The sequence below is a fragment of the Schistocerca piceifrons genome, chromosome 3, assembly GCF_021461385.2.
Source record: "Schistocerca piceifrons isolate TAMUIC-IGC-003096 chromosome 3, iqSchPice1.1, whole genome shotgun sequence".
Taxonomy (NCBI): Eukaryota; Metazoa; Arthropoda; class Insecta; order Orthoptera; family Acrididae; genus Schistocerca; species Schistocerca piceifrons.
Window position 1 is genome coordinate 218158302 of NC_060140.1, and position 25395 is coordinate 218183696.

General features: G+C 41.3%; 1 protein-coding gene across 1 annotated transcript in view; it reads left to right on the plus strand.

The window, feature by feature from the left end:
• Positions 1-25395, plus strand: part of LOC124788070 (pre-rRNA-processing protein TSR1 homolog) — a 79470-nt gene that overhangs the window by 22833 nt on the left and 31242 nt on the right. Inside the window, exons 4-7 of the mRNA XM_047255164.1 lie at positions 20565-20765; positions 21562-21768; positions 24449-24620; positions 24753-24953. Coding sequence (XP_047111120.1) covers positions 20565-20765; positions 21562-21768; positions 24449-24620; positions 24753-24953 — 781 coding nt within the window. The remainder of the gene's footprint in view (positions 1-20564; positions 20766-21561; positions 21769-24448; positions 24621-24752; positions 24954-25395) is intronic.

Consider the following 25395-nt stretch of genomic DNA (forward strand, 5'->3'; position numbering starts at 1 on the left):
GATTCTTTTGCAGAAAGGAAAGCACACCATCTAAAGCTGTAGCAATATTAGAGAGAAAACAATGCTAGGAGCTAAGGATTGAATAAATGTGTACTGTCTTGCTCGTCTTTTGTCTTTACTGGTTTTATGTATCCTATATTTAATTTTATGTCACTTAAAACAGAAAGTTCTTAGTTAACAGGCAATAAAGAGTGCAAATTTTCTGGAGTTCTTGTTCTCCCGATTACAAATAATTCCATCCAGTATTAATTGCAAGTTTTTTTTTTTTCTTTCTTCTTCTTCTTTCTTCTTCTTCTTCTTCTTCTTCTTCTTCTTCTTCTTCTTTTTTTTAAAGAAAAAGAGGGCAGGATGTCAAACCGGGCGACTGGGAGCAGGAGAGGCACCACAGGACATTTTAATTTCCACTGTCCTGATTATAGTTTGATAGCGTCCAGTACGAAATATAAATATACATGCTTCAATTCCAGGGAGCGAAATACAGTGACGTGCGATAGAAGAATGCTGTGTGAAGAGAGGTGGCACTGCACTCTGGCACACTTAAGAGCAAATAACATGTCTTACATTTCCTCGGACATATGCATCAGACATCTTCAGAAAGATGTCCGCTACAAAATGAACATATTTTTGAAAACTCGATTTTTTTAAAGTTCCGACGTCGTATCTCAAACGCTCGAGGGAGGAGGGGCGGGGGTCTAAGTATTGCCCCGGTTCGGAAATATCGTAGGTCGGGGGCTGATGCGCAGAGCAGTTGGAGTTACAGTGGGGAAGTGTGTAGTCTCCATGTAACCCGTGTTTACATTTAGTGATTTTGCTCTTTCATCTTTGTTTACTGCTCTTATGTCAAATGAAAACAAAACAGATTTCTGTGGCCGAGAGCTATCAAGTGAATTAAAATACGTTCACATAATTACGGATGGCTGATATATGTTATTAGTTTCAGATTTTATTTATATTTTCCACTTTTCTGACAGTTGTGCATTAATCGCCTTGTAGAACACTTTAGTTATTTTTGTCCGTTTGCTAAAGAAATTTGGTTTTTATTAACCTTTTATGCTGAGGCAGTCAATGTGTTTGAAACGAAGTGTTTGGTTCCACACTATTGGCTAATTTCAACTGCTAGCTCCATTTCAAGTGCACGTTTTCATCTTCTAGCACGTGTGGCATTACACCATAATAAGGAATCAAAAATGAGTCGATACAGTACTGGTACTCCAAGAAAATTTACATGACGAAACCCATACTGAAAAGCTTAATATCAGGTTGAGGCCTACTTCATTGGGAATCTGGATATACAAATGTGCTCCTTAAGTATGCACTTTGAATGTGCCATTTTAGTATGGTTCATGAAATTCCGATGCTTTTGGGGGATCCTCTGATGTCTTTTTTTCTTTTATGACATAATGTAAGCTCTTTTTAATGTTTTACACGTACGAACATACGGGCTTCCTGCGTCATAGCACCTGCCAAAGCGCGGTGGCGCCTGTTATCTGCCACTCTCTGACAAATACTGAAACGAACCTATTTCTAACAGATCGCAGGAAAATATTGCGAATGATGGTTTGAAAAAAGTAAATTTCCTTTTACGCAAGGTGAACTATGTGCGAAAATGTACGATGAACTTCTTAAATCACAGAGCGTTTGATGACAAGCCATTTAGAAGTATTTCGAGCCCAGAAGATCAGACATTCATGTTGTTGTTATGAGCAAATTGATGTAGTGCTATGAGAATCTCCTCTGCGGTAGCTAATTTACTTGTGGAAAACTTTAAGGACAATTCACTGGATTCGGCTAAAAATTTTACTGGCACATTTGTGTGATATATCTTAAAGTGTAACACGTGCAAAAAAGATCAACATTATATGTGAAAGCTTAGCTTCTCTTGCAACTTATTAACCTTAGAGACAAATGTTATATGTGAAAGCTTTGCTTTTCTTGTAGCAACACTATGTATATTAATTTAAAACATTAACTTTTCCTGTTTCCGCACTATTTAACAATGTTGTTGTTATTAGCTGATTACATCATGTGTGCTGGGGTCTGAATATCCGCTGTCATGGACTGGCGAGATCACGTGACATGAGCTATGACTGGCTTACAAAAGCACATCACAATATCGATTACAGTGGTTCGGAAAGTAACATGCGGTGTTCGGTGGAATTCGAATTTATACTTTTGTAATACGAAAATATGCAGCGTACATGTTCCTGCACATCAAAGAACTTTCCAAAAGGGGTTTTCTTCCCTGAGTTTCATTTTCTAAAGTGCCGGGAAATTCTTTGCCCGTGTATAAAAACACCATTCAGAAGGATTGATAAGTTTTACAGTTCCGAGGGAAAATATACTGTCAATAAAACGGAAAAAGTGTGTTTTCATCCAGGAGAAACTGTATTTTTAGCTGGGGAATCCGGGAATTTTTTTTCCTTGTCTGTGTGGACACCCTGTCATTGCTTCATGGTCAAAAAAGTTATAAATATTATGAGAGGTGTTCAGTAAGTAATGCAGGCATTTTTTTTCTAAAAGCAGGTTGGATTTATTCCAGATTCCAATACATCATATTATTCCCCAATCTTTTGGCTTCAAGACCTGTTTTTCAACATAGTCTCTGTTCAATTTGACAGCCATACGTCACCGTCCACTAACTGCCTGTGGATTGCTTTCTTCATTGGGCCAAACAGTCGGAAATCAGGTGTGAGATCCAGGTTATAGGGTGGATGAAGAAGAACAGTCCAATGAAATTTTGTGAACTCTTCTCATGTGTGAAGATCTATGAAAGGGCTTCTGTTGCCATAGAAAAGAAAAAGCTCATTTGCATTTTTGTGGTGACTAACATGCTGTCCACCTGCGGGTCCTGGGGTAAGAATACGCCCGAGGTATTCCTGACTGTTGTAAGAGGCGACTAAAAGGAGTTTCACACGTTTTGGCCTTTATGATGGTCCCCTGTAGGGTTTGACCTCCATTCTTAAAAATTTTCCCGAAGAGTAAACCAATTGGGGAACGGCGCCTTACATGGCGCATTGTGTCCATCGTGCATTGATATCTTTAGCCCACTTTCTGTCCGTCGCATTGCAGTCTTGCCCATTCTCCATCTCTTGAGTGAGGACACCTCCCTAGTTGTGTTTCCACCATTAACTATGCAATGATGACCATGGACTTCTTTCCACCTGATATCCAGCACAGTAGCCAGTCCATTGTGGTTGGGCCGCCATGTACCCTGTTGGTTGTAGCCCCCTGACTACACAGGGATCGCCCTGCTGATGCCTGCACCGTTAACTCCCCACGTATGCCAAGGGGTAGATGCCCATCCCCCTGGGGCATCGGGACTCCCAGCAATGGCCATCCTGCCAGGTGGCCTTTGCTGCGGGTGGGTTGCGACCATGGGGAGGGCCATTGGTCGGAGTGGGTGGCATCAGGGCGGATCACACGTGATGAAGCATAGTCCATCATCTCTTGCTGGTGGTGAAACACCAGCACTCTCTAAGCATTCACGAGCTCAATTCAACGCACAGAAGTATGACTCCAAATTGTTCCCCTCCCTGGCCACACCATGGGAGGAACATCAGGCTAAGGATGGCAGCGGATCTTATTCATCCCGGTACCTTGTATGTTCAAGAGCTGTTGGGGGGGAATCTTTCATGATAATGAAACCTCAGTTTTTTGTTGAGCATTTAGAGGAGAAGTTTGGGGAGATGGAGGGCTTGTCCAAGATGAGATTGGGGTCAGTCTTCATCAAAACAGCATCCTCTGTCCAGTTCCGGGCGTTACTCACTTGTGACAAACCGGGGGATGTTTCTGTAACAATCATGCCCCATAAGAGCTTAAGTATGGGCCAGGGTATCATATTTCACAGGGACCTTCTTTTGCAGTCTGACAATGAGCTGCATGCCAATTTAGAGTGGCAAGGTGTATATTTCGTCCAGCGTGTTCACTGGGGTCTGAGGGATAGTCAGGTTGCCACCGGTGCCTTCATCTTGGCCTTCAAGAGTGATACATTGCCCAAGAAGATCAGGATGATGGTCTACGGCTGTGATGTAAAGCCCTATATCTCTCCCCCGATGCGGTGCTTTAAGTGCTGGAAGTTCAGTCATACGTCTTCCCGCTGTACTTCCAGCATCACATGTCGAAATTGTGGATGCCCATCACATCCCAATAGTCCATGTGCCCCGCCTCCCATCTGTGTCAACTGCAGAGAGCACCATTTGCCTTTTTTGCCAGACTGCAGGATTCTCCAGAAAGAAAGGAAAGTCATGGAGTACAAAACTCTGGACTGACTGACCTACACTGAGGCTAAGAGAAAATTTGAACGCCAACATCCTGTGCGTATGACATCATCTTACACTGCTGCTACAATTCTGGCACCATCAGCTCTGCCAACCCCAGTCACCCCTCAGAGCCGGAAGACTACACCTGCCCCCTTGATGGTGTGGGGCATTTCCCTCCCTGTAGCTCCTGCACCACCTACTTCGGGAGCAACACCGCCCCAACCATTGGTGACATTCGTCCCCCCTTCTAAGCCAGAGAAGCATAAGTCTTCTTTGGCTTCTCTCGCTAGGAAGAGATCCCTTGGGTCATTCCCTTCCCTGGATTCTGCTAGTAGGAAAGTTGACACCCGCCAGTGGCTGAAGAGCCCAAAAGCAGCTGGTCGTAGGGCTTCACGATCATCGTCAGTCCCGGATACTGAGCCAGTGAAGTCCTCCCAGCCAGGGAAACCCAAGCAGCAGCGAGAGAAATCCAAAAAGAAAACCCCTAAGACCAAGGAAATTGTAGTGGCACCCACACCACCGCTACCTACAAGCTCTGTGTCTGAGGATGGGGTGGAGATTTTGGCATCCGCTGAGGACCTAGATCTCACCAGACCCTCAGACACATTGGTTATAAACTGCTCAGACAATAAGTCGGTGGCAGCAGGTGACTCTGGGGTATAAACTACTCCATTGAATGTTCCATGCCTTCCCAGTCTCATGATGATGTCATCCTCCAGTGGAATTGTGGTACTTTTTCCCACCTCCTGGCTGAGCTACGGCAACTGTTAAGCTTTACACCTGCTCTCTGCATTGCCCTCCAGGAAACCTAGTTCCTGGCAATGCGGACCCCTGCTCTCCGTGGCTATATGGGATATAACAGGAACCGTAGCAACTATAAACAAGTGTCAGGTGTATGTCCTAAACTCAGCCTCTAATGAAACTGTGCCCCTTCAAACCCCTCTTGAAGCTGTGGCTGTCAGAATAAGGATGACAGGAAATGTCTGTCTGCAATATATATCTTCCTCCAGATGGTGCAGTACCCCTGAATATATTAGCTGCACTGATTGATCAACTCACTAAACCTTTCCTACTTTTGGGAGATTTTAACGCCCATAACCCCTTGAGGAGTGACACTGTGCTTACTGGCCAATGCAGAGATGTCGAACTGCCTCTTAAGTACTGGGGCCGCCACACTTTTTTGTGTGGCTTGTGGTAGTTACTCCGTCATTGATTTATCCATTTGCAGCCCAAGAATACTCCCATCTATCCACTAGAGAGCACATGATGACCTGTGTGGTAGTGACCACTTCCCCATCTTCCTGTCACTGCCCCGGCATCAGGCCCACAAATGCCTGTCCAGATGGGCTTTAAACAAGGCAGACTGGAATACTTTCACATCTGCAGTCACCGTTGACTCTCCCCCACATGGTAACATTGATGTGATGGTTGAGCAGGTGACTACAACAATCGTTATTGTGGTGGAAAACGCGATCCCTCCCTCTTCAGGATGCCCCAGCAAATGATAGTCCCTTGGTGGTCACCGGAAGTTGCTGAGGCAATTAAGGAGCGCCAGCGAGCTCTACAGCGCCATAAGCAGCACCCTTCCCTGGAGCACCTCATAGCCTTTAAGTGGCTCCATCCCCTCATTCGCCAGCTTATCAAAAGATGAAAGCAGGAGTGTTGGGAGAGATATGTCTCGACCATTGGGTCGTCCCAAGTCTGGACGAAGATCAGACGTCTTTTTGGGTACCAGACCGCAACAGGTGTCCCTGGCATTAACTTCAACGGCATGTTATCTGCCGACACAAACATGATTGCTGAGCATTATGCTCGAGCCTCTGCATAGGAGAATTACCCCCCAGCCTTTTGCTCCCTCAAACGGCAGTTGGAAAGGAAAGTCCTCTCGTTCGCTACATGCCACAGTGAACCCTATAATGCCCCATTTACAGAGTGGGAGCTCCTCAGTGCCCTTGCACATTGCCCAACACAGCTCCTGGGCCAGATCGTATCCACAGTCAGATGATTGAACATCTCTCGTCTGATGACAAGCGACATCTCCTCGTAAACTTCAACCGGATCTCGCGTGATGGTGTCTTTCCATCACAATGGCGGGAGAGTACCATCATTCTGGTGGTAAACCCAGTAAAAACCCACTTGATGTGTATAGCTATCAGCCCATTAGCCTCACCAATGTTCTTTGTAAGCTGCTGGAACGTACTGTGTGTCGGCGGTTGGATTTGGTTCTAGAGTCAGGTGGCCTACTGGCTCCATGCCGGGGTGGCTTTCGCCTGGGTCGCTCTACCACTGATAATCTTGTGTCCCTCGAGTCTGCCATCTGAACAGCCTTTTCCAGACACCAACACCTGGCTATAGTCTTTTTTTTATTTACGAAAACTGTGTGACACCACCTGGCGACATCATATCTTTGCCACATTATACAAGAGGTATCTCCGCAGCCTGATCCAAATTTTTATCCACAATTTCCTGTCACTTCGTACTTTCCGTGTCCAAGTTGGTGCCTCCCATAGTTCCCCCCATTTCCAGGAGAATGGGGTCCTGCAGGGCTCTTTATTGAGTGTATCTCTATTTTTAGTGGCCATTAATGGTCTAGCAGCAGCTGTAGGGCCATCCGTCTCACCTTCTCTGTATACAGACGACTTCTCTGCATTTCATACTGCTTTACCAGTAACGGTGTTCCTGAGCAGTGCCTACAGGGAGCCATCCACAAGGCGCTGTCATGGGCTCTAGCCCATGGTTTCCAGTTTTCAGTTGCAAAGTCATGTGTTATGCACTTCTGTCAGCGTCGTATCATTCATCCCGAACCAGAACTTTACCTTAATGATGGTCCACTCACCATAGTGGAGATATATCGATTCTTAGGAAAGGTTTCTGACACCCGATTGACTTGCCTTCCCCACCTCAGTCAGCTTAAGTAGAAGTGCTGGCAGCACCTCAGTGCCCTCCGCTGCCTGAGCATCACCAACTGGGGTGCAGATCACTCTACGCTGCTGCAGCTCTACAGAGCCCTTGTTCAATCCCGCCTTGACTGTGGGAGTGTGGTTTATGGTTCGGTGGCACCCTCAGCATTTCGTTTACTCGACCCAGTGCACCACTGTGGAGCTTTAAGGATGAGTCCGGTGCCCAGCATCATGGTGGAGGCCAGAGTCCCTCCATTGCAGTTTAGGCACGCACAGCTGCTGGCCAGTTATGTTACACATGTTCTCCTGCGCATCCGAATTACCATCTCCTTCTCCGGCACAGGTCAGGGCTTACAAGTGCAGTTCGTGTGTGATCCCTTCTCTTCAAACTGGAATCCTTGCCTTTACCAGCTATACTTAAGGTTCATTCACGAACACCTCCATGGTGTACACCTAGTCCGCGGCTTCACCTGGATCTTTCACATGGTCCTAAGGACTCAGTTAACCCTGCGACTCTGCACTGTCACTTCCCCTCGATTCTCGACATGTACCATGGCCATGAAGTGGTTTACGCTGATGGCTCGATGGATGATGATCATGGAGGACATATAGAAGAGCATTCCTTGCCAGATGGCTGCAGTGTTTTCACTGCAGAGCTGGCAGCCATATCTCGTGCTCTTGAGCACATCCGCACATGCCCAGGCGAGTGATTTCTCCTGTGTACTGACTCCTTGTGCAACCTACAAGCTATTGATCAGTATTACCCTCACCGTCCTTTGGTAGCAAACATCCGGGAGTCCATCTCTGCCCTGGAATGGTCCAGTCATTCAGTGGTGTTTGTCTGTACCCCAGGTCACGTTGGAATCCCAGGCAAGGAACTTGTTGACAGGTTGGCCAAACGGGCTATGTGGAAACCGTTACGGAGATCGACTTCTCCGAAACTGACCTGCATTCAGTATTATGCCACAAGGTTTTGCGGCTTTGGGAGATGGAATGGAATAACCTCAGTATGCACCACCACCTTGATGCCTCTGTGGTTCACAAATGACGGTCGTCCATCTCTTGCTAGACTGCCCACTTTTAACCACTCTGCGGTTGAATTTTAACTTTCCCAGCACCCTACTTTCAGTGTTGGGCAACAATGCCTCAACAGCAGCTTTAGTCTTAAGTTTTATTCATGAGGGTGAGTTTTATCATTTGCTCTAAGTCTTAGCGCATTTCCTTTGTCCCTGTGTGTCCTGCACCCTTGTGGTTTCAGGGTGGAGCTTTTAATGTGTTGCAGAGTGGCTGGCTTTTCCTTTTTACCCTCATGGTCAGCCAGCCGTTGTAACCTGCTTTCTTGTTTTACCCTCTTGTACCTGTATTTGTGTCTTTGTGGTTTTCTTGTCCCATTTTGTGCATTTAAGTGTTTGTTGCCCTTCAGTTGTTGTTGTTGCCCTTCAGTCGTTGTTGTGGTTTTTCCTTTCATTCTGTTTCGTGTTGTAAGTTTCATTGTCCTATTCTCACCCTTATGGCATTGTTTCCTTCGGAACAAGGGATCGATGACCTCATAGTTTGGCCCCTTCTCCTTTCTTTTAAACCAGCCAGCCAGCCAGCCAGCCAGCCAGCCAGCCAGCCAGCCAGCCAGCCAGCCAGCCAACTAGCCTTTTCCCCATTAGTGTGTTGCTGCACTTCCTCACAAGCATCATACGTATGGTGTCTTTTAATTGTGAACCATACTTGGTGATGGGGAAGCAAGAACCAAAATACATGTGAAATTATTTAGATTAGAAATTGAATGACAGAAATGCAAAACATAATAGAAATCTCACAGCAAAAGAAGGTTAATATGTGTAGGGAAAATATTTTAAACTAATTCTGATAATAAAATTGTGCTGAGAACCAGAAAGAGTGGGTGTATTGTAAGAATAGTATGCTGTAAAAATACATAAAATAAGGGAAAGGCAACCACGTAGGCCTACCTATAGAGGACTGGTTCATGATGCATAGAAACAAAGAACAGAAAACAGTTACCTCTAGTTTTTAACTTTTACTCTTTTTCTGATAGGAGTATGTTGTTTGTTGTTGTAAGGTAGTTCACTGATGCCATTACAGCTCTTTGTCTTACAATTGTGGAGGCCCCATTTAATTGCATATGTGTTGACAGCTAGTTTGTATAGCATTTAGAAAGAGTAACTTAGAAACTTTCTGAGCATAAATGCTGATAACACCTTCGATAACCTCACTTTGAAAGAAAATAATGCAGGCTATTCCCGTGGCTATATAATAATAAGGGTCTATTGCAACTGCCTGCAATTAGTGTATCCTGCTGGTACATCATACATTCAATACAGTGGCAGACGTGAACTTGGCATAACTGTACTAAGGATATTGGGGAGTTTTTTTAATTACAGCCACATTAATTTTATATTTCAAAAATGATTTTAATTGTGTGTCCTTTAGTGCATTTGTGAATCCTTCAAAACTGTTTATCAAACTATTTGATCAATGTCATCTGGCTGGTGGACATGTTCATCATCCGAATCCAGCAGTAGTTCTTCAGCCACATAATTTATCATTTTTTCAGCCAACTCATCATCTGTGCAGATGAAGCTGTCATATGCAGAAAGAATAGCTGTAGGAATGTTCCTCAAGAACTTCAAAGTCAGCTGTATTTGAATATTCTATTCAAAGTGTAGACTAGTGTACTGAAGTGTTTTTAAAATTCTCATTCCATCTAATTCATTAAAAACTTGTATCGTAATACAGGGTACATAAAGTTTGGAAACACTTTCAATTATTTATTGCACAAACATTGTACATATATCATACATATGTCAGTTTGAAGACAACCCCTGAAAGTTTTTTTTTCATGTACAGGGTGATTCAAAAAGAATACCACAACTTTAAAAATGTGTATTTAATGAAAGAAACATAATATAACCTTCTGTTATACATCATTACAAAGAGTATTTAAAAAGGTTTTTTTTTCACTCAAAAACAAGTTCAGAGATGTTCAATATGGCCCCCTCCAGACACACGAGCAATATCAACCCGATACTCCAACTCGTTCCACACTCTCTGTAGCATATCAGGCGTAACAGTTTGGATAGCTGCTGTTATTTCTCGTTTCAAATCATCAATGGTGGCTGGGAGAGGTGGCCGAAACACCATATCCTTAACATACCCCCATAAGAAAAAATCGCAGGGGGTGAGATCAGGGCTTCTTGGAGGCCAGTGATGAAGTGCTCTGTCACGGGCTGCCTGGCGGCCGATCAATCGCCTCGGGTAGTTGACGTTCTCTGTAAACTGTTTATACCAACGTTTAGTACACCACCTATCAGGAGGTTTAACACCATACTTCGTTCGAAATGCACACTGAACAACTGTCGTCGATTCGCTTCTGCCGTACTCAATAACACAAAAAGCTTTCTGTTGAGCGGTCAACAGCGCCTCAAGCAAACAAATGTACAACTAAATAAAACTTTATAGCTCCCTTAATTCGCCGACAGATAGTGCTTAGCTCTGCCTTTTGTCGTTGCAGAGTTTTAAGTTCCTAAAGTTGTGGTATTCTTTTTGAATCACCCTGTATACTGCCACATCGTAGTTCGGTAATTTGCCGATAGTCAGCGCTAGTCGCAAACATGGTGAGTTCAGGTGCGTAGCGAGCTGTTTCATGAAATGGCCTCCCCGATCACCAGATCTGGTGTATGTACCGCCTCTACCACGTGATGTAGCAGAGCTCCGAGAGAGTATGGGAAGCGACTGCCACAGTCAACAATGCCATGCTGGGACGGGTATGGCAAGAATTTGATTACCATATTCACGTATTCCAGGTCACTCATGTTTCGCATATTGAATGTTTATATTAAAAAAACCGCTTTCATTGATTCTCTTCAATATGCAATATGTATGACATATGTACATTGTTTAGTTCTTGTGCAATAAATAATTGAAAGTGTTCCCAGGCTTTACATACATCCTGAATAAGGACAACAAGCTGGTGGGTTGTTATGGTTCGTTACCTGTGACACCACCACATGCCAACAATGGTGACAGCAATGTTAAATTAACCAAATTGCTGTTCCATTGATAGGTGCTTATCTCAACTGTAGGATGTGTTGCTTTTGTCTTTGCAATTATTAAACTTGATATTTTTGTTTTAACTTCCATTCATTTGAGATATGTGCGAGTGGAACAACACAAAAATCAGTCTCCACAAAGACAAACTTAAAACAGTGTCTACCAGCCTAAAAAAAAGTCCCCAGTCTCAACCACACACTACTATATGGTTTTGTGATGATTGGTACAGTAAATTTCACCATTAGTAAATATATCGTGATTACATCATAGTGGTATTACAAACTGTTACACTCTATAAATTATTCAATTTTTTTGTTATTTATCAACAATGTTATAACCATCTTGTGGTATTCCAGTTCTTCTTATGTCCGTACTTGGTATAAAAATAGGACAAGGAATTCTGCCCTATACAAGACACCTTTTCAGTTTCATTTTACCCAGAAATCTTTCAGCACTTTTTGTGTTATTTTCAGTGGGTTATTTTATTTTCTTACTGTAAAATTGTTGTTACATGTTAACATTTAGAGAAACTTTTGGTACAAAATATTTACAATTGTGAATGAATAATTGTTGTAAAATATTATACATCATTTGTTTACAGTTCACAGTTGAGATATGTATTAACGACCTGATGCATTATATGTTGTTTATTACATTATATTTTAAAGTTGTAGTTAAAGCTTAATTGGATGTAACATTAGTTTATATACCTTACATGAAGCTATTGGGTATTTATGTTGGTAGCTAGCCTGCTACACAATGTACAACTTGTCATCTGCAAACAGCAAAATGTAATTTTTATTTCTTTGTTTGTTATGCATTTACGAATGGAAACGAGTATATATCACGTTTCTTTGTGTGTAACTTATGGCTATGATGTTGTAGTGTTTTCTCATATATTTTGGCGGGGCAAATGTGCTGATTTTTGTGACTTATGGTCGTTTAACAACACACTTTCTTACAAATTTTCAAACACGGGCAGAGTTTATGCCGCCATTACATGTTGTTGTAGCTGTGTAGTATTAATTTGTTTTGTGACGTGTTTTTCTGCGTGAGACGAGCAAGTTTTGAAGTGTATTTGGCATTTGTGTGTGTGTGTGTGTGTGTGTGTGTGTGTGTGTGTGTTTTGTTCTTTTTTTTTTCATGAGTAGTTTTGGTGTGGGTGTCATTTATATGCTTAAGGTGTGACAAAGAGGGTTTTATTGCACAGTGATGCGTATTCATTTAATACTTTCTTTCCTTGGGCTATTTATTTTTGGATGTGATAGTTTTTTTCTATAGTTAATTTTTTGTATAACTTGCTACTAGTTTTAAGGATCTGTAAGTTAGTGTCAGTGTTTGTTAGGTTGTGATTGAGTGCTATCAGATGATCTGCGAAAGTTGGGTGTGAGCTGTTGCTTTTCAGTGCTCTGACATGTTCTGTATACCTGGTTCTGAAATTCCTGCATGTTTGACCCACATGTAGAGACTGACAGCAGTTGCAAGTAAGTTGGTATTTACCAGACTGGCTGTATTTGTCAGTGTTGGTGGTATTTCTTCCAAGTCTGCTTTGTATTGTGTTATTGGTTCTATATGCTATGTTGAGTCCTTGTTTCTTTAGTATATTACCCAACCTGTGTGTGTCTTTGTTGTTGTAAGTCATTATGTGCCATTTGTTGCTTACTATCTGCTGATTTGTTGTGTTGCATTTGGTTGTGTTTGTGTTTCATGGTTATGTGTTGTTTTGTGTATTTTGTGGTTTATTTTATCTACTCTCTTTGCATCATACCCATTCTCCAGTGCAATTTGTTTTATTGTGTTCAGCTCTTGTGTGCAATCATGTCTGTTCATTGGTGGTTTGTTCAGTCTGTGTAGTAAATATCTGAAGCTGGCTTCTTTGTGAGTTATGGGGTGATTGGATTGGTCATGAATAATGGTGCTGGTGATTGTGGGTTTACTGTAGATTGTGAATTCATGTTTGTTGTTTCTCTTGTGTATGGCGAGATAAAAGAAAACACAAGGACTGCTGAAGAAAAAACCTACAGAAAACTACAGAACAAATTGACACAGAAAAAAGCCATTATCACAAAATCCGACAAGGGTAATTCGATCGTAGTCATAAACAAACAGGAATACATTGACAAAACATTAGAATTCATTCAAAGCAACAACATCATAGAATTAAGAAGTGACCGAACAGACTGATAGCTAAGTAGCTTACAGAACACTCTGTAAAACATAGAAATGATTTTTGCAGAAACACAGATTAAAAGAATTATACAGAAAAATTCCAAGGCCCCCACCCTAAAATCATTGTCTCAAGTTCACAAACCTGGAAGACCTATACGTCAATTGTTAAACTTTACCAAGCACCAACATACTACTTAGCCAAACACGCACACACTCTGCTGTAGACAATATACAAATACAGAGAAAACAGAAGTCTAAAGAACTCAAGTGACTTAATAGAAAAAATAAGAAATGAATACATACCAAACACAGCAACATTAATTTCACTTGACGTAATTTCCATGTACACACATTCCAACAGAAGAAACCATCAACATCATACAAAGAAACCTCCAACATACAAGAAATATCAGCCATACTCTGGCTCATCACAGAGCAAAACTACTTCACATTCAACAATAAATTTTTCTCTCAACAAGATGGACTACCTATGGGATCCCCAATCAATGGCCTTATAGCTGACATTTTCTGCAGTCAGATAGAAAAACAAATCTTTGACAAAATAGTTATACCAAAACAGTACAAAATAATACATTGGTACTAGACAGATATGTAGATCACTTAGTTTGATTAATAGACAAACCACAGACCTGCATAAAAGAACTTCATGACAACATAAACTCCATCCACCCACAAATACAGTTCACCACTGAAACACAAACAGAAGTTTAATTTCTTAGATCTTGCCAAACAGAAGAGAAACAACAAACATGAATTCACAATCTGCAGGAAACCCACAATCACCAGCACCATTATTCATAACCAATCCAATCATCGCATGACTCACAAAGAAGCAAGCTTCAGATATTTACTACTCAGACTGAACAAAAACACCCATGAACAGACACGATTACACACAAGAACTGAACACAATAAAACAAATTGCACAGGAGAATAGGTATGATGCAAAGAGAGTAGATAAAATAGCCCTGAACACACACACACACACACACACACACACACACACACACACACACACACACACACACACAAAATAAAAATTATGCTTTGCTGTTTGCACATGACAAGTTGTAGACTGTGTGGTAGACTAGCTACCAAGCCGGCCGTAGTGCCCGTGCAGTTCTAGGCGCTACAGTCTGGAGCCGAGCGACCGCTACGGTCGCAGGTTCGAATCCTGCCGCGGGCATGGATGTGTGTGATCTCCTTAGGTTAGTTAGGCTTCATTAGTTCTAAGTTCTAGGCGACTGATGACCTCAGAAGTTGAGTCACATAGTGCCCAGAGCCACTAGCTACCAACATAAATACCCAATAGCTTCAAGTAAGGTATATAAACTAATGTTACATCCACTCTTTTGCCAATTAAGCTATAACTAGAACTTTAGTAATAATGTAATAAACAACATATAATGCATCAGGTTGTTAATACATATCACATCTGCGAACTGTAAACAAATGATGTATAATATTTTACAACAATTATTCATTCACAATTGTAAATATTTTGTGCCAAAAGTTTCTCTAAGTGTTAATATGTAACAACAATTTTACAGTAAGAAAATAAAATAACCCACTGAAGAAAGCACAAAAAGTGCTGAAACATGTCTGGGTAAAAAGAAACTGAAAAGGTGTCTTGCATAGGGCAGAATTCCTTGTCCAATGTTATAATCTTCTATAAATACTTTTTCCCAGTGTAGTGCAGCAGCTCAACATGGCATGGACTCAATGAGTCATTGGAAGTCTCCAGCAGAAATATTGAGCCATACTACCTATATAACCATCCATATTTGAGAAAGTTTTGCCAGTGCAGGATTTTATGCGTGAACTGACCCCTCTATTACGTCCCATAAATGTTCAATGTGATTCATGTTGGGTGGTCTGGGTGGACAAATCCTTCAAATTGCCAAGAATGTTCTTCAAACCCATTGTGAACAAATGTGGCCTGGTGGCATAGCACATTGTCATCCTTAAAAAATCCATTGTTGTTTGGGAACATGAATTTCATGAATGGCTGCAATTGATTTCCAAGTAGGCGAACATAACCATTTCCAATCAATGATCAGTTCATTTGGATCAGAGGACCAAGTCTGTTCCACGTAATCACAGCCCACACTATTAGGGAGCCACCACCAACTTGCACAGTGCGACAGGGCCTTCTTGACAATGTGGTTGCATGGCTTCATGGGGTCTGCACCACACTTAATTCCTGCCATCGCCTCTTACCGATTGAAATCTGAACTCAGCCAATGAGGCCACACTTTTCCAGACACGTAGAGTCCAACCTGTATTATCACAAGCCCAGGAGAGGTGCTGTAGGCGATGTCAGGCTGTTAGCAAAGCCACTCGCATAGGTCATCTGCTGCCATAGCTCAGTAATGCCAAATTTTGCCACACTGTCCTACCAGACATGTTTGTCATACATCCCACATTGATTTTTGCGGCCATTTCATGCGGTATTGCTTGTCTATTAGCATTGACAACCCTATGCAACTGCTGCTGCTCTTGGTCATTAAGTGAAGTCCGTCAGCCATTGTGTTGTCCATGGTAGAGGTAATGTCTGAAATTTGGTATTCTTGGCACACTCTTGGCACTGTGGATTTTGGAATATTGAATTCCCTTATGATTTCCAAAATTGAATATCCCATGCATCCAGGTCCAGGTATCATTCTACGTTCAGAGTCTGTTAATTCCTGTCATTCAGCCATAATCACACTGAAAACCTTTTCCCATGAATCACCCGAGTACAAATGACAGCTCTGCCAATCCCTTGCCCTTTTCTGTCTTGTGCACACAATACTTCTGCCATCTGTATATGTGCGGTGAATTCCATCCTGGGATGTGCTATTTGACATCTACTGGACATGTTCACTGCAGTCCTGTAAGAGTTGTTGGTTGATGAGTCACTTCTCTTCCCATCTATCCCACATACGTTCAATTGGAGACAAGTCGGAAATCATACTGGCCAGGGAACTTGCTGCACATCGTGCAGATCATGTTGAGTGTCACAGGAAGGGTGTGGATGAGCATTATCCTCTTGGAAGAACACTGCACCTACCTGTTGCAAGGATGGCAAAAGAAAAGGCTTAAAAACATTCTGCACTGACCGATCACTAGTTAACATCCCCTCCAGAGACACTGAAGGTGAATGACTGTTGTATCTTATTGCATTCCAGATCATAAGCTGTGTCTTATTGTACACCAAACCATAAAACATGGGATGCGGTCAGTATGTCGTGGACAGCTGCACTCTATGTTGTACGTGCAAATGACCATCACTTGCGTGCAGGCAGAATCTGATTTTATCGCTGAAGACCATGGTGCAGCATTCCATCTTCAAAGTGATTCTCTGATGGCACCTTTCAAACCATGCATGTAAATGCTGTTGAGTGATTGGAAAGTGAGCTACAAGTTTGCATGCCTGTAGTCCCGCTGCACCTAAGTGGTGCGCAACAGTCTGTGTTGACACTTCTGGGTTCACAAGCACTCTTATCTGTGCTAGCTGTACAATTTGCCACCATTGTCCTTACAATATGACGATCCTTTCAGGTGTCTGTGCAGGGTGGATGTCCAAAGCCTCGCCTATGGGCATGAGAATGTTCTCATGTCCACTGCTACCAGCATTGTTGGACAGCATGATGCATCATGTCCATCATGCGTCACAATTCTCTTGAAAGGACCATCCTGCCACTCAGAAGGCCACAGTTTGGCTGCCATCAAACTCGCAGTAGGCTGCAGGAAGCACGAGTGCATCCCCATGGCATGGTTGCCTGCTTGCTGCACACATTTGCACCACACTGAGCCTTCTGACTGTGAGCATTCCCTGTTAAAGGCGTCTACTGTCCCCCAGGTGGCATATGCCACCATGGGATCGAAATTGAAGGCATCTTTCTAGATGTGCTATTCTCCACCCCCCACCCCACCCCCACCCCGCACCCCCCACCTTCCACACAGTTAATAAGTGTTGTCTGCGTAAAATTTAGTTTTGCTAAACAAAACTTTCTGCATAAAACATACAGTATTTCATGACAAACATTCTCAAACTTGAATGTGATATTACTCTAGACACAGACAGATGGGGTACACCGATTCAGTCCTGGGAGGGGTGGGGGGTGGGGGGGAGGGGGCGTGAGGAAGGGCACGCAGCCACCAACTGTGACTACCATTGCCATAACACATATAGCAACCAGGGAAAGGAAAAGATGATGACATGATATGAAGTGTGTATTATCACAGTATTATTATTGAGCACATACAATATGAAAAATTATATTTTCTGATTTCAGTTTGAATTAATAAACACTCATTTATTTCTACATTCATCAACTTTATAACAACCAGTACTCTGGAATATAGTATGCCTTCTTTATTTCAGAAAAAGTAACATTTTCAATAACTCATGCTTGTCTAACATATGGTTCATAATACATTGGTGCTTCTCAGTTCATTAGTTCCTGTTGTGAGCTTACACACAGTGGATTAATTTCCACAAATGTCTGTGCCATAAATTCACATATTATGTCTGTTCATTGTACTATTCACAAAAATGTTGCATCACCACTAAGGACAAGTTTATTATGAGAACCATCCTGTTCCATATACTATTGTTTTCATTTAGAAAAGTCAGAGCAACTCATTTTCTTGTCAAGCAGAAATATTTGTAGCAGTTGCGAGCAGTGAGGTTTATGCTTCAATCATTTCTATGAAATGTTCCAAATAAACTACGTAAAATATAGTATGGAATAACAGTTGAATTCAGATACAGTGCCACTCGCTACAGAAAGGCAATGCTGAGCTGCAGGCAGGCACATTTAAAGAAATACTGCAGTTGTTTGTTGTAAAAAAAGGAAGAGAGAGAAAAAAAGGCGACAGCCTCTGTTATCCCTGATGTCTGGGTGTTATGGCCCGACTGTTGTGAGATCAGCTGGAGTTGATAATGAGGATACAGGAATGGTGTGGTATGGTGAGGGAGTCGGTTAGCAGGGTATGTGTGTGGAAGAAGCTGCAATGCTGCCTTTTGACAGTGGGCAGGTGGGAGGGGTGCTAGATGTAACTTCGTGAGGCTGTGTTTGAGGGAAAAAAGGGGAGAGATTGTAGTAGAGAAGGAAAAAATTATACAGGTGATATGAGGTGGGGGTAGAAGGATTGTGAGAGTCTGGAGTGGGAGCAGGAGGGCATAGAAGTAGGTTGGGGACAGGGACTAGGGAAGGTTAAGACCAGGAAGGTTACATGAATGAGGGAGAGCTCCTACCTGTGCAATGCATAAAGCTCATTTCGATGGGAGAATCCAGATGCACCAGGCTGCAAAGTAGTTTTTGAAGTCAAGCACACCATGTAGTGCGGCATGCTTGGCAACTGGATGGTCCAGCTGTTTTTTGACCACAGTTTGGTGATAAGTATTCATGCAGACAGATAAATTTTTAGTGGTCATTCCCATGTAGAATACTGCCAAGTTGGTAGACTACATAGTTGAATTTACAGGTGACCCTGCCTTTGATGGGAAAAGAAATGCATTGACAGGAATGAATGTATGGAACAGATCTTGCATCTAGGTCTACTGCAGATGTAAGCCATTGGGTTAGAGCGGGGGGGGGGGGGGGGCTTAAGGATGGACAGTGGAATACTGCTTTGGGAGGTGTTGGGATGATATGACTCATTTCAGGATATAACAAGAGGTAATCGATAACTTGGTGGAGAACATGATTCAGTTGGCCTATTCCTGGGTGGTAATGAGTCATGGAGTACCTCCCGTTGTGGCTGGTCATTAGGTATGTAAGAAATGGTAGGTGATGGAGACACAAGGCACCAGAGATATGTTTATGGACAATAAGTGGAGAGTAATTTCAGTCTGTGAGGACCTCAATAAATCTCTCAGCATAATTGGAAAGGGACTGCTCGTCCCTGCAGATGCAGCAACTATGGGTGGCAACACTGTGTGGAAGGCACTTGTTGGTATGGAATGGGCAGTTGTTATCACAGTGGAAGTATTGTTCATTATTGATAGGTTTGATGTGGATGGTGGTACTTATGAAGCCATCCATGAGATGGAGGTTAATTTGAATAGGTGTTCCTCATTCTCGATCCAGATCATAAATATGTCATCAGTGAATCTGAACTAGGTCAATGTTTTGGGATTCTGGGTTTCTAGGAAGGATTCTTTTAGATGGCTCATGATTAGGTTAGCATAAGATGGTGCCATGCGGGTGACAATGCCTATACCACAGATCTGTTTGTTGGTGCAACCTTCAGATAGAAGTAATTATGGGTGAACATATAGGTAGTCATGATGAGCAGGAAAGAGGTTGTAATTTTGGAGTCAGTCGGGCACTGGGAAGGTGATGTTCATTGGTGGAAAGGCCATAGGCTTTGTGGATGTTAGTGTAGAGGGAATTAGCATTGGCAGTGACATGTAGTGCACCAGTTGGTTAAGGGACAGAAATAGTCGAGAGACTGTAGTGTAAATGCTTAGTCTGTTATGTAAGAGGGTATATCTTGAAAGCACATGTCTGAGTGCCCTTATCATGGTAACATTCTCAACATTTCAGTTCCAAAATTTGCAGATAGTTTTTTGTGCACACATACGTTCTTCAGCACCCAAAAAGAGTTATGATAATGTAGGTAACATCTGTGACATTGAAGGTGAGATTTGAGACAGTAACGCCTCTTGACATGCCACATTATCTTTCTTTCTTCTTAGGTATATATTCAGTAAGAATTCATACCTTTATACTTCTTATTTACTGATGTACATGTTATCATCATCTTCTCCTTCTTTGTTTACTTTTTCTAGTCTGTAGCTTGTAATAGAAGTGTCTCCATGTTTTCCTTTCCCTCTCTTGCAAATTCTTATTGTTTAAATTAAATTATGCTGTGAACAAAGAGATTGGTTTGCATTTACACTAAAGAAAACACTAATAAATACATATTCACATATTGCATGTAACTTGGGATCTAACAAAGTTAGAAATTTCCACAAAAAATCAATTTGAGAAAAGTAGTTCAGATTAAAGTCCATAAATATATTATTGATTACAGCCATGGTTTCCAAGTATAGTGCAATTTTTACAGTTCATTGTTGTTATACTTATTTTTAAAACATACAGTTTAGCAGATGGTTGTTTAAATAATTGTTCTGAGATATTTTAGTGGTTTGCTTCAGAAACAGCATGATAGGAAGAACCATCTGCAAAAGATCTTCTCTCGTTGGCTGCCAGATATGAAAATAATGGCACTAGATAAGTGTGATGAGGCACTGAACGTATTACGCCGTGCTGGGAGCCAGAAGCTTCGCTCAGTTACTTATCGTGACCGTCGGCCACATATGCTGGTGGAAGAAATAGAATTTGTTGCAGATTCACAGGTAAAAACTTGTCTCGGTTTATTTTCATGTATTCATTGCCATATGTCTGGTTGTTTAATGTGGATCGGTACACCTGTATATGTATACCAGTTTTTGCCCCATGTTTGCTAATAATTGTATCATTATTGCGGTTCATATTAAATGTGGTGTATACTAGTGGACTAGATTGTAGCTTATAGCAGTGCTCTAAATTAACTACAGTTATACAAGCAAAGATGGAACACAAGTAATTTAAATAATCATATGCCTTTGTTAAGATAGTAATCTTTGCTGCATGTTTCTTTTTAATATATGGGTTGTCCAAATTTCATCAAATCGGGAACATAATTATTCTAATGTTAGAAATGAAAAGAGTAATTTGGTTGCATGAAGCCTCATAGAAATCTAAAGCCAGAAACTTTATACACCCATTCATCCACGTATCAACTCTGTAATTTACAGAAAAAAATAAAAGTAAGCAGGAAATGCTTTTGAATGCGTTTGTTTATGCCATTTGTCAAAAAATCTCTTAGTTTGCAACCATTCTAGAAGTTGTTTATTTTCATCCATGAAAACCAGAATGAAAAATATTTTGGAAGTTATTGAAAAGGTTTAAAACCATGGCCATTAATGAGTATTTACTGCAAACTGGTAATCCATTTCCCCAAACTTCATACTTCTGTCATAATCTACTGTATTAAAGCTTAACTTCTTCCTGTTTGTTCTGTAAGTTCAATAAAAGTTTGATCATTACCTGAGTTCAGTAACATATTAATACAAACAGATGAATTTTATGTGATTGTTCTCCCCATTTCAGGAGGGGGACCATGGCTCATTGAAGGTGTCAGGATATCTGCGTGGTCATGCACTGTCAGTAAATGGTTTGCTTCATATTCCCAATTGGGGTGATTTCCAGATGGAAAAAATTGAGGCTCCATCAGACCCATACCCCATTTCTGTAGCCCATAAGAAACATTCAGAGTCAGAAACACGTTTGCTGGAAGAAGCAGATCCATCTAAGCAGGTACATGTATAAATTGTTGCATTTTTGTATAATATTGTTTCCTATCCTTTCTTAAACACAGAAGAAAATGTATGTTATAATCATCGGCAATTATTAGTGATCTACTTGTGTGTTTGATGTATAATGTTTTTAATCTGTTTGAGTTGTGGAGACCATCAATTGCTTTTCAGAAATAAATTCCACAAGGAATTTTCATTGAGGATATGGCAATTTATGTCTATTTTTAGGTTTTTTTTTTGTTGTATCACCTGAAATGTTGTAGGGTACAAAGTGTTGAAACAGCTGCTGTTTGTATTTGACCTGTTCCTCTGCAGCAACGTCAAATTTGTGGAATGGTGGAGTCGATCAGTGTCTGCTGCCATTGTCGTCAGCCTGGGCGATGCATTGAAGAAGGGCTTGCTGCAGGAGCTGTCAGTCCTCCAATAACAATGTCACCTTGTCCATCAGTTGTGCGAATTGCATCGACTGAAACTTAAGCAGCTCACATGATGATACAGGTTTCTCTTGTGGAATGGCCAAGCCCAGAAAAGAATAAGCAACAAGTTGTGACAAGAATAACCTCAAAAAAGAGCTCCCTCAAACTTAAAGCTAAACTCTGTTCACTCCTGAAACAGGGAAAAAATAAAGAAATAAAAATATTGAATGGCAGTCCTCCATCGGAGGTGATCAGACACAGTACTGGAAAATTAGAGGGTGCCACTTCTGCTCTGGCAATACAGTTGTGGAGATAGTGAAGTAGTGCCAGAAAATAGAAGACAATAGAGCAACCAGCCTCTGCCACCAGTAATTTATTGTATCCATGATGGAGGTACAACAGATAAAAGAAGACGTGAGTAAGCAGCACAGTTTATTCCTCCACAAAAGAAGACAGAAACAGAAATATATGTAACTTCAGTGACTCGACTAGTATTGCCACTGCTACAGCAGTTAGCAAAGTCTGTGGATGAGTCTGGTGGTCAGATTGCTGAATAGTAGAAATCACAAGAAATTCCAGTTTCAAGTAGAATTGAAGTTCCGATGGCTGACAAAAGTGCCTTTGCTAACAGCACAACATAGCCTGCAGCACCTCTCCTGGGCTCATGACCATATCAGTTGGACCCCAGATGACTGGAAAACATGGCCTGGTCACACATGTCTTGATTTCAGTTGGTAAGAGCTGATGGTAGGGTTTGAGTGTGGCACAGACCCCACAAAGCCATGGACCCAAGTTGTCTATAAGGCAGTGTGCAAATTGGTGGTGGCTCCATAGCAGTATAGGCTGTGTCTACATGGGCAGCATAGCCCACTGTTTCTGCAGGGGACTTCCAACAACTCGTTGAGCCCCTCCCATGTCGAGATGCAGCATTACGCTGTGCAAAAAGTGGTCTGATATATTAGGGGGTATCCCATGATTTTTGTCAGCTCAGTGTATGTGGGTCACAAAAGTGTTGCAAATAGAGTTAATATTGAAGAAATACTAAAGCAAAATGTACTGCTTGATGCCAAAGTAGTAAGCAATAAACTTATTCCTTTAATTATTTTGTGGTGGTGTCAATGAGAGAAAGTATCAAAAAGGTTTGAAATTATGTGTAAGTTTATTGGAAGTCATAAAGTGCTCTCAATCTCAAATATTGGATGAACATAGTGTGGATAGGTAATTTGTGTGTGATGAGTTACGGTGCCTCAAGACATATACACAGTTTCTAACTTTAATTCTTAACTTATTATGTTAAACCTTTAGCATTAGATTATAGCTCTCAGTGAGTAAAGTATGACAGCATTTTAAATTTTTAAGTTCCGTTGCTAAGTATATGAAACACTGAAATTTAAATTTTTTGTTACTCAAAGAAGCTGTTAGATACACAACATAATTCTGTGACTGTTTGGATTTAGCCATGTAGGACTATAGATGGTTCACATAACCAAAGATCTTGGAAAGGTCATAGAATATACCTACAGGGGCCTCGCCTTAAACAGCAGCACAATGTCACTGGAATAAAGGCAGTGACCACTGCTTTGAGAATGTGAAGACGAATCTGTTATTTGTCAGCATAAAATCATAATTTCATATTAATGATATGATACCTCAGAGAACACTTGGAGGAAGGCATGTGGTATGTTTTGTTAGAATAAGTGGATTTGGTCTTTGCTACAGTTCATCCTCAGATCCATACTGTTCTGCAAAGTGCAGGAGTTTCATTTGTGGATCTGAAGGTGAGATACAAAAAAAAAAAAAAAAGCCAGAACCACTTATTCTAATGAAACATACCAAATAACCCAGACACCACCTTTCTTTGCTATAAAACCGAAAGATTAAGATTGGGAGCTGTGCCCAGAGAGAGAAGTGAGTCATGTTTTCCAGCACAAATGGGGCAGGGACAGTAGCAACACAAAATAGTCAGTTACGAACTGATGAATTTTGTGCTGTGAGAACTCTCTACAATTTGTGTAGAAAAGAGTTTTTCCCTTCTACCTGTGCCATTTTTGATATTTATGTGGATTTTGTGGTTACAGTAGATGGATGTTAAACAAATACGTTTCATAAATAGATGGTGTAGTTATCAGTATTCCTACAAAATAGTTTAGTGAGAACTAGATTCTAAGTTTTGTTTGGTGCTAAGTTTGCTTCATTGTTCAATGATAGTTTTAGTTTTTACAATTCTTTGTCACTCTGTTTCTGACATCTTCGATAACACTGTAGGAGTCACTACTGAGTGAAAATCCTATAGATCCAATGGATGCAGAACAAACATGGCCCACTGCAGAAGAAATAGCTGAAGCTGAGAAGGAGCAAAAGGCCCAGCGGTTGGTTAAGAGAGTGCCAAAAGGCATGTCTGACTATCAAGCTGCTTGGATTCCCGACTGTGATGCAGGTGTGATATTCTTCCACTTTTTCCTTTTGACATTCCAAATGTATTCTTTCACTGTGTGATTTGTTATTATCTGTTAGTAATGTTTTTGTGTATAATCCAAATTGTAAACCATTTTGGGGTCCTAAATTACAGAAGTTGACAGTGATGATGAAAGTGATATCAGTGAGAATCCAGCAATGGATGCTCAATCAGAAATGAGTTCAGAGAATGATTATGAAGAAAATGAAGATGAGTATGAAACAGTATCAGTGTCTGAAGCAGGAGAGGATGCTGAAAAATATGATGAAAAAATGGACATGGAGGAAGAAAAAGAAACATTAAAAAAATTAAAAGGTGTGTATTTCTTTACTTTATTCAGCTGTAAGTATTATTGTGCAGTGCAACTACGTTTACTGTGCTGTCACCTCTGCCTGCCATCATTGCAATTCCACAGCAATTTTTTCATGAAAACCCTTGATAATATTCTGCTACAGTGTTTTTGGTGCTATATTTATGTAATAAAAACATGAAACTAGAAGTGAGATTGAAGTGTTTATTTAATTGCCATTGTTGAGATGCATGTCATGAAAAACATAAAGTAATTAAGTAGTGTGTGCGACAGAATGTGATTCCAAACAGTTGGGAATTATTTATTCTGTATATGGCAAGTGGATAACAGTGCTTGTGACAGAAGAGCTGAATAGATAACTCATACAAAGCGGTAGTTAGAAAGCAGTTTTGGTGATATGTGGTATGGTGACAGAAATAGGAAGTGGTCAGAGTGAAGATGTGGTTC